The 10646-nt window shown below is 32.6% G+C and overlaps 1 protein-coding gene and 1 pseudogene across 1 annotated transcript; both read left to right on the top strand.

Annotated features, from left to right (window-relative positions):
• On the top strand, positions 1-4973 carry LOC129296634 (glutamate--glyoxylate aminotransferase 2-like; annotated as a pseudogene).
• Positions 4974-9458: 4485 nt separating this feature from the next.
• Positions 9459-10436, top strand: LOC129296635 (cyclin-dependent protein kinase inhibitor SMR6-like). The gene has a single exon (XM_054935224.1). The coding sequence runs from the start codon at positions 9915-9917 to the stop codon at positions 10275-10277; it is 363 nt and encodes a 120-aa protein (XP_054791199.1). The 5' UTR covers positions 9459-9914; the 3' UTR covers positions 10278-10436.
• Positions 10437-10646: the final 210 nt, after the last annotated feature.

Here is a 10646-nt window from a genome sequence, read left to right as displayed (position 1 = left end):
ATGCCTCCAAAATCCTTAGACCATGAGTCAATAAATGAAAATGTAAAGAAGGCTCAATATGCTGTTAGAGGTGAATTATACCTTCGAGCTTCTGAGCTTCAAAAGGAAGGAAAGAAGGTAATTTATTACCAAATTTTTAGAGGAAGGATGTCGGCTATGATTTAACTGGATGGCTGTAATTGCAAATTATTCATAGATTCTTTTTTTTATCAGAGTAGTCCGCGCATTTTGTTGAGCATGTTGGCATGTTCATAAGGAAAATCATCAACCTTTCCTGACATGGCTACGTGCTTACATTTATTCTCCCTTTGAAACTTTATAACTATGACTTCACTATACCTAGTTATTGTTCTTAGATGGCCTAAACGTCAAGTTAGTCGAATTAGTTTCCTAATTCTCACTCATCGAAAGTATCACATTAGTAAGCCACCTGGGTTTAGCTTGAGTGTTAAGGGTTGGATGGGGTGCAGGTGGGTAGAGGTCAAAGTTTGAACCCTCCTGATGCATTCAATAAAAATAAGTATCACATTAGTCAAATTAGTAGTTCCTGTCAGACTTCTTTTCTGTTTCAAATGAAATATGATAATATTTTTTATATTTTCAACTTTCATTTACTTAAAGTGGAGTTTTGTAAAAAGAATTTTCTCTTTTTCTATATGCTTGTGTGTAAACATAGCCTAATTATCTGTATTGTCAGCTTGCAAATCCTATAAATGTAGATGCAAAAACGTATATGTTGGGGTGGGGGGAATGACACAGGCACATATATTTGCTTTCTTGTTATTATGTGTTTATCTATATTTGTACTCCCAGTTATAGTCCACAAACTCATTTTTTTATTTGACAGATTATATTCACAAATGTTGGTAATCCACATGCTCTGGGGCAGAGACCATTGACTTCCCCCTCCAGGTTTACATTGCTACATAGAATTTTGTTTGGCCCTATCTCTTAACATATTTAAATTCAAGATTGAAACATCCTCTTATTTGTTGGAATGTGGAACTGCTGTGTTTGTTGATAATGTTGAACCTCAGTCAATTTTTCTGTTGCAGGTTGTTGCTTTGTGCCAGTCTCCATTTCTTCTTGAGATCCTAATGTGGGCCTGCTGTTCCCTGCTGATGCAATTGCAAGAGCTAAGCATTATCTTTGAATGACCCCTGGTGGTCTCGGTATTGTTTCTACTACATTTAATGCTTTATACTGAATCATAGAGTGAAGATAATGTGGCCCAATGTGACATATTTTGGTTCTCCTTTAAAGTATAACACTCCTTAATTCTCAATCTATCCTTTCTGAGTCTCAAGTGGGTGTCACTATATAGACTAGCTTGTAGTCCTGATTCTGATAATTTAAGCTGGCCTTTGAAATGCTAAGTTGCATTTTCTGTGTGAATTAATTAGAGAGTTGTCAGTTGCTTAATGTTTAGTTTGTTAAAAGAAGTTTTTCAAGTAGGAAGCATATTGAGGAGGTGTAGCAGTATCTTTTTTTAATCTGCAAATCTTTCTTGCTGCTACCATATTCTTCTCCCTGGAAACATATTGAGGAGGTCAGGCTTGCCTGTGATATTGAAGCTGTCCACTAATGACTGCAAAACTAATGATATATCTTGTAGCTGCTTACAGTGACTCTCGAGGCATACCAGGAGTAAGGAAGGAAGTTGCTGAATTCATACAAAAACGTGATGGTTATCCAAGGTACTTATGATTCATAGTGCATCATTTATTTTCTTAATATATTTTTGTTAAAATATTTGTAGGGTTTAAGGTTAGTTTGCAAGTTGTTTGGTGAGAGATTAATTGATTCTTGCTCCATTACAGTGATCCAGAGCTCATTTATCTCACCGATGGTGCCAGCAAGGCTGTGATGCAGATTTTACAAACTGTCATCCGAGGGCAAGGGGATGGGGTAATCTAGCCTTTATCTTCTTGGTGCCCCAGTTTTCTTTCTTTCAAGTTCAATTTCAAAGTAATTTCCAACACTTGTTTCCAGATTTTGGTTCCTGTCCCACAATATCCACTCTACTCAGCAACAATTGCTCTCTTTGGTGGTACGCTGGTACCGTACTATCTTGAAGAGACAGCAAACTGGGGCCTTGATATATATGAAATTCGCCAGTCAGTTTCTCAGGCTCGTTATAAAGTAATAACAGTATGTCTCTGGCTTTGCTGGCATGATGTAAACCATTCTGTTTCCCAATTTAAACCTATAAGGACCTTCTTGCGGTGACAGAAGAAATGAAAAGGTGAAACAAAAAAAAAAAAAAAAGATGGTTGATTGTGAGTGACAAACAATGTGGTCAAATATAAGTATAACGACCCGTTTCGTGAAACTGTATTTTCTTCGGCACCTCAATCACACATGATGGTTTATTTTTATTAAGTTTTACATAGGCATGTGCTTGTGTTTGTCTATATCACCAGAATAGCTTAAACTAGTTTGTTAGGACTACTGCAAACTTCTATACCCTTCATCTTTCTTAATGTCGTTTCTTGAATCTTGTGGTAGGTTTTCATACCATATCAAGTTTTGTATAGGCTTATGTGGCTTGTCCAGATCACCAAGATAGCTTAAACCAGTTTATTATGTTTGCCACAAGTTTATATACCCAAATCTTTCTCACTACTTTTAGATGTGGGACTTTTATTTTCCAATTAGTTTTTTTCATGTGATGTAAATATGAGTTTCAAAACTCAATCCACTTCTGATTTGTCATTTTCATTTTCTAAGTCACTTAATATCTTTTCATGCTTTTACTTTATCTAAAGGAAGCTATCTAGTTTCTTATAAACTGATGGATGATCAAGTTAGAGCAATGGTGATCATAAATCCCGGAAACCCTACTGGTCAATGCCTTAGTGAAGCAAATTTAAGAGAGGTTTTGAGTTTCTGTTATCAAGAAAATCTAGTGTTGCTTGGAGATGAGGTTTACCAACAGAACATATATCAAGATGAACGACCCTTTATTAGTGCTAAAAAGGTATACTTTGTTGTGCCACTAATCTGCAGTTTTGCCCCTGATATTAACAGTTAATACCATATTTTTCTCCTCAAATAGGCTTTGATGGATATGGGGCCATCAATAAGCAAGGAACTCCAGCTTGTTTCTTTTCACACGGTGTCAAAAGGATATTGGGGTGAATGTGGACAGAGGGGTGGATATTTTGAATTGACCAACATTCCTCCAGAGGTATGTCTTGGCAAGTTCTTTGAAGTTGTGAGGAACTTGAGTTAGAACATGGAGTGGTGGAAACATGAAATTCAGAAAGGCCTGAATATTATTAATTTTTTTTTTAAATTTCAGCGACTGTAATTTCTCCAAATTTTACATTGTTAGCAATGTTGTCTGTGACATTGACCTAGAAATACATCTCTGTCAGTGCCATGTGAAATGTTATTTCTCGAAACTAAGTTGCCGTGGTACTTCAATTCTTTACTCTTATTTACTCGGTTGATGATTTTCTTGGATTCTCACGTCCTTTTGCAGACAGTTGATGAGATCTTCAAAGTTGCATCAATCTCCCTCAGTCCAAATGTCCCAGCACAGGTATTTGTAAGCTGGATTGAATGTTTTATGATATGATATTTTTGTATGAACCCAATTGTTGGGACCATAATCTTAAGGAGTACCTCCAACCTATCTTCCCTTGTCTTCCTTGTTGTACAGATGGGGCTGATGGTGAATCCACCGAAACCTGGAGATATATCTTATGACCAGTTTGTTAGGGAAAGGTAATGACTATATGACTCATTTGCTGGGAGTCAAATTTCCCTCTAGTTGGCTCTGGTTTTCTTGATAGGTCATGCATGAACATGAGAAATTTAAAACACGCTTTCCATTAAATACAATCTGAATTAACTATTATGATGTAATATACGGCAAAGGAATACTCGAATCACTGAGGAGAAGAGCGAGATTAATGACTGATGGATTCAACAGCTGCAGGAATCTTGTCTGTAATTTTACAGAAGGTAGTACACTTCGATGGAGCTTCCCAGTGGAATGTGATATTTTCTTGTGCTTCTGATGTTATTGAAAATCATGTCCGAGGTAATGCATTGATCATCAACCAAATCGCGTTTCAGGTGCTATGTATTCATTCCCTCAAATACGATTACCTCCAAGAGCAATAGAGGCTGCTAAACAAGCTGGAAAGGCCCCAGATGTTTTCTATTGTCTCAAGCTTTTAGAAGCCACTGGCATATCCACTGTTCCTGGTTCAGGATTTGGGCAGAAAGAAGGGTAATGAGTAATGACTTGATAACTCAGTTATTTCTCCACCATCTTGCGTAATAAAACCGATATTCCTCAGTTATTCAACTTTTAATGCTTGGAACTTATGTGCTTATATAGGGTGTTCCATTTGAGCACTATTTTACCAGCTGTGGAAGACATGCCTGCTATTATGGATTGTTTCAAAAAGTTCAATGATGAGTTCAGGGAGCAATATGAAGACCATAGAGGTTATTCGAGGATGTAATCAGTTCACCTTGAGTTTACATTCTATTCATATTTATACGCTTCTGTGTGCTGGTCAATCCATGCCCTTCAAAAAAGCATGACATTTTCTGCACACAGAGAATCTACCTTTCCTTTACTGGAGATAACAAATTCTGAATGTCAACGTCAAATTTTAAAACCACGGTTGTAAGGCAAACTCAACCTGAACTAGCCCATGGACATCATTATACATAACAATGGCAAAATTCATGCAAACCGAGAAGAGTGTACTTATGATTGTTGTGGAGTCTGATTATAGCAAATCAGTATATCAATATATATATGAGACAGTATGATTCACCTTGAGTCCACCAGAAGTGTGGAGCTAGTGTTATCTACAGCTACATGTGTTTCCTGTTTCCTGTATGTTATAAGAAATTTGAGGATTATATAACTTTTTGTCCTTAAATTTTCTCTCAATTATCAGTTTAATTTTTAAATTTTAACTCAATAAAATTCAATTCTTATAACATATTGAGTTGAGAAATTATAACAATTGAATCATATCAAGTCAAAAAATTATAAAAACTGAATTATTTCAAATCAAGAAATTATAAGGATTGGGTTGTTTTGATTTAAAGTTAAATGATTAAATTGATAATTGAGTAAAAATTTTGGGACTACATTTTTTTTCTTCTTAAATTTTTGAATAGTGCAACTTGTGATATATTCAAGTTCATAGCTTCCAATCATTATTGTGATCCATGTGGAAAATAGACGGAGAAAATCCAGAGGCTCTGAGCAGGGGTGCTTTTTCGAAGTTGTAAAGGCGTGGTGATGAAGATAAAAAGTAATGGAATATAAGACATTTTAAAAGTAGCTTTGAAGCCTACAGCTGTTTCTTGTTTGTTTGCGCCTCCTTTCTTTCTCGCATACACACACTGTTGAATTGTCTGACGTTAATAGCAAATTACTTATGAGTCATGTTTCATTCATTTATCAATAAAGAATTGTTATTATTATTATTATTATTTTAGTTAATAGAATGGGGTCAAATAGAAGGAATTGATCACTCATAATATAACAAATTCAAATTCAAATTCTGTTCATAATTAATGTTTTATTGTGTTTCGAACATGATTGCTTTTAATAAAAAGATTTTCGTGAATAATTAAAAAAAATGTTATTTCTTTAAACACTGAAAAAAGAAATTGGTCTAAAGAAAGTGCTTGACTAGTTCTGCTAAGGGGTACCTTAAGTCCTTAACATATTTCCAAGCAGTGTATGATGATTACTTTCTTCAATTGCTCGCTTCAGAAGATGTCATTTTGAAAACGTCTCTTTGGGGAAAAAATGTGTAAAAGACAACCAGATTAACCAGATTTTTATCAGATCAACCAGTTGAATGTTAGATAGATGTCCATATTTATTTTATCAGATCAACCGGATTTTTTAAAACTACATAACATGATGCCAAGCATTTCTTTCATATATTATGTCATCATTTCCTACTAGTTGAAATTGATATTATTCAGCGAGAACGGCAAATAAGTACTTTTTAAGAATATTAATATAAAATATAAAATTTTAATATTGAAATATGGTAGAAGGATACTGAAAGTTGAAAAATTATAATTTAATATTAATCTTTTTATAAAATTTTTATTTATCATTCTTCCTATTATTTATGACCAAATTCCGTAGTTATTTATATCAAGAGTTTGAAAAATCAACCGTTCCTCTGACCTAAACCTCAAATGCCTTTATTGCAATTATAGCTAGATAACAAGAAGCTGTTGAGAAAAATCGAACCACCAGGGAATCTGCTTAGTATCCGCGCCTAATGTTATATTTTCATGTAAAATTATAAATACATTAAAGAAATAATAAAATTTTTAGCTCTGTAAATTTGTTTCTGTTATTGATTTGGTCTATCAAATTTAATTTTTGTTAACTTAATCACTTGAGTTAGTCTCAATGATTATTATTTGGTACATATTATTTAAAAATAATGTAATATTATTAAAATTTACTAACACAGAAAATGCAATGTTAATAGTAGTGATATAGATTAATGAAAAAAAAATGTAATTGTTTATGTAGGAAAAAACAAACTCAATTTTAAAAAACAAAATAACAAAGTGAAGCATAGCAAACTACATTGATAAAAATTAAAGTGATTTAAGAACTAACTTGTTATTCTTGAGCTATATACAAGTCAGGTTACCAACTTATATTACACATTAAATTAATTTAAAAGTTTATTTGCGTTTCAAAATATAAAGTGTTAATGTGATAATTTAGAGATCAAATCAATAATTAAAACAAATTTAAAAGGTTAAAATTTTTACTATCCCTGTATTAAATTAATCATAACTAGTTTGATGACAATCAAATTACTAATTATTGAATCATTATCTTATTTGGTTCAATAACTAGTTAAGTTTTTAAATCCTTGATTAAGAGAATTCAAGTGCTTTGAGACTGAGGTTATAAATTATTCAATGATTATCATTAAAAGTGAAATGGGATTTTTGAATTTGGATGATCAGTTGTAATATATATTTCATTATAAAACAAATCATACAACAATTGAATAAAACAAATCATACAACAATTGAATATCAAATCCTCCATCTAATCACATATCTGACCATATCTTGTTGAATTTAAAAAAAAAAAAATTGAGGTTGCGTTCATGTATCTAGGAAGATAACAATACATAATAAGACATGGATGCAGGAAATTAAATAATCCACGTTTCAAGTGAGTGGATAGAGGAGAACATGAGGCACAAATGGATACACTATGATGTTCCTCAGTCCTCACATGGCTCTAAAATTTTAAAACAAAAAATGAAAGGGGAAATTGCTCTTCAAAATCTTGATAACACAAATTACGAAAAGGGCCTTGAATTTTGATAACAATGGAGAATAACATGGGCCGCTTGGTCAATAATGAAAATGACTTGACCAAGATTTTCCTATTCATTTGAAAATGCAATGATTTTTATAAATCGAAACCTTAGTTAAAAAAAAAAATTACAAGAACTCAGTTATGAATAAATAAACCTTGGGTACTTACAGAATTCATATCATGAGCGTCTGTGTGGGTGTGTACGGATTTATGGGCGAAGAAGGAAAAAACATCAAACCTAGCAGCAAGGCAGATTTGAATCCTCTTTATACTGTCTTTCAATACTTGCCTCTATATCAGATTACATATATTTATTTAATTATTTATTTGATTTTTGTAAAATTGCTAATGATGATAATAAAATAAGGGAGATTCACATTCAATGATTACTTAGACAAATTAATTGTAAATAAAGAATAACAATGAGTTTTATTAAAAAAAACAAATTCATGTACCCATTTTAACAACAATCAATTCTGTATTAGTTTTTATCTACAAATAATTTATTTAAGTGATTCTTAAGTGTGATTGTTCCTTAAAATAAATATATTATTCACTATTATTATCACTTAAAGACTTTTGAAACTAGTACCCCCTTCGTTAAAAAATGCAAGGCATTTTTAACTAAATCTCATCTTTCAATACAGTAGTTACCTACTTTTAAATTAATCATATATTTCTTTATTTACCTCTATTAAACACCCTATAGTAAATATAAAATTATTCATTAATGAAGACACTTTTTAAAAAATAAGACAATAATTACATCTCAAAAGACTAAAAATATTTTACATTTTTAAATATCCAACTCCTTAATAAATGCATTATATTTTTTAACAGAGAGAGTATCATAATTCTCCTTTATAACAATATATTAAATGAATAATATATTTATTTTAATGTTATCGTTAGTGATCTTATATACCATCAAATCAAATAAATAATTAAATGAATGTAATCAAGTATGGAGGCAAGTATTGAGAGAAGGTGTGGAGAGGATTCAAATCTCTCTCAAACTCTCACTTTAAAAATAAAGAGAAACTTGTATTACTTAATTAATTGGACAAGTTTGATATGGTTGAATGTGTGTCTTTTTATTATTACTTCACTTCAAACTTTAAAATTAAAACTTCAAAATATTCATTATTTTAATCCCATTAAAATTGACATATATCATGAGATTAGAAGATAATGAATATATGAATTAATTATTATTAGCTGTATAAAATTGTTTCTATGCCTAAAAAATATTCATAACATTTAATAATCAACTCTATATATATGGGGCAAACTAAAACTCCATGTATGGAGCAAACCAAATTGAGAGAAACTCTCCCTTTACACTCGACAAAGTAATATACTCCTGATTCTAAAAATAATGTCAAAATAAATAACGTAATTTATCGTACAATATAACATAATTTTTTGATAAGTAATATTATTTACAAGTCATGAAAGATATAATATTTCCCTACAATGTACTTGTGCTATTTAAAAATACAAAAGAAGAGAAGAGAAAGAAGTTAAAATATAATTTTATATCATCTACTCAAAACTTTAAAATTTTAAGACAACGTAAAGCATGCAAAATCTTAAAACTTGAGCGCAAATGTAATTTAAAATTAAAAAAATATAATTTTAAATCTTTATATTTTATTTTAATTTTGTTATAGGTCCTTTTTTTCAGTGTTATAAATTTTTAGATATTTTTATATTTTGAATCTCTATACGCCGAAAAAAAAAATAAGAACTTAAAATATTAATAAAAAATATAAAAATTTATAATAAAATTTAAGTAAAGTTGTTTTAAAATTTCAAGAGTACACTAAAATCTGTAATACATGGCTCTCCAAATAAATCAACTCAATCCAATTATCACAGGTTATACGGATAAGCTCTATTAATTAAATAATTCTAAACTCTCACATTCACACAGTGAAATAGATAGTAAATCTCCATTTTCATCAATCTGGAAGGGGGAAAACACATGGCATCTTCAAAAAAGGAGCAACAATTTTAAAAGCTAACGACTTTAGCCTACATTCATAGCTCAGAACTGACTGATGTGCTGCTGATCCCAAACACCCCATGAGCTTGGCGCCAAATTTCATGTCTCTCTCTCTCTCTCTCTTGCCCGTCGGTCAGAAATTTTCTCGGGCACCTCTTCCTGCACCATCTCTCTCTGGTTTTCTATATCTTTGTCAGCGACTCACGAGTTTCCTCGGGTTCTCTCCCCCCGCAATTGGCCTATAACAATCACCATCTCAACCTTCACCTTCCTCACATTCTTCATTTATAACCGTATCTTACAGTTCTCTCCAATCTCTTTCACTGTTCCCCCTGCTTCAGCAATCTTCATATTCACTCTTTCCTTGTTCTTCTGCACTTTCCTCCTGGTTTCACTCCTTATTCTTATTCCCTCCACGCTCAAAAAAGGATAAACGAACAAAGTCTTTTTTAACCCCTTAAAAAAGCCATCTTTATTCCCTTATTCCCCTGCCATTTTTATATATATACGCTATCTTGAAACAGTTTTTTGTTTTTCTGGTTTATAAATATGGGGTTCTCTGAGAAGGCACAGGTCGTGGAAGGAGGAGGCTTTGAGTCGTCGTCATCGTCGGATACTGCTACTAACAAAAAATGGGTCATCGCCGGAATCGCTTTACGAGCGCCGTTGAAGCCAATTTACACGGCGGAGAAAGCACGCGACGGCGAGGAGCTTGAAACGGATCAGGAGTGTCTGACGACGCCGACAGGAGAAGAGTCCAGAATCCCACCGCCTTCCACGTGTCCGCCGGCTCCTCGGAAGCCAAAGCCGCCGTCTTCTTTCAAGTGCAAGTATCGCCGTGGCGTTAACAAGTTCTTCGCTCCTCCAGATTTGGACACAGTGTTCATACGCCATGTTGAAAAAGCGAGCTAACGGATCTGCTATATATATATATATATATATCTTCTCTAGCTCTCTTTAATTAGCTTCGACCTTCATTCTCTTCTTTCAGTTTCAGTTGTTTGGATAGCTATAACTATAACTATTTGTATAAACTAGTCTGAATCAATAAAATGACCTATCGATATTGTACTGTGTGCGTGATTCGCATCCTTATCGCAGCAAGATCGTAACTTGTCCTTCTCAGGTTGCTTTTTTAACTAGTTCATTTAATAAAGTTAGTGCCGCAATAAAATCAGACTGTACCGGCGTCAAATGCTTTAGTGACATTATATATTTATGACATCATTAAATGTCACCTATAAATCTGGCAGAGATAAGAATAGAGATAACAAGAATCTC

The sequence above is a fragment of the Prosopis cineraria genome, unplaced genomic scaffold, assembly GCF_029017545.1.
Source record: "Prosopis cineraria cultivar Desert tree isolate PC_DT_omini unplaced genomic scaffold, ASM2901754v1 PC370, whole genome shotgun sequence".
NCBI classification, from domain to species: domain Eukaryota; kingdom Viridiplantae; phylum Streptophyta; class Magnoliopsida; order Fabales; family Fabaceae; genus Prosopis; species Prosopis cineraria.
The sequence above is the reverse complement of the archived record's forward strand: the minus strand, read 5'-3'. Positions and strand labels throughout refer to the sequence as shown.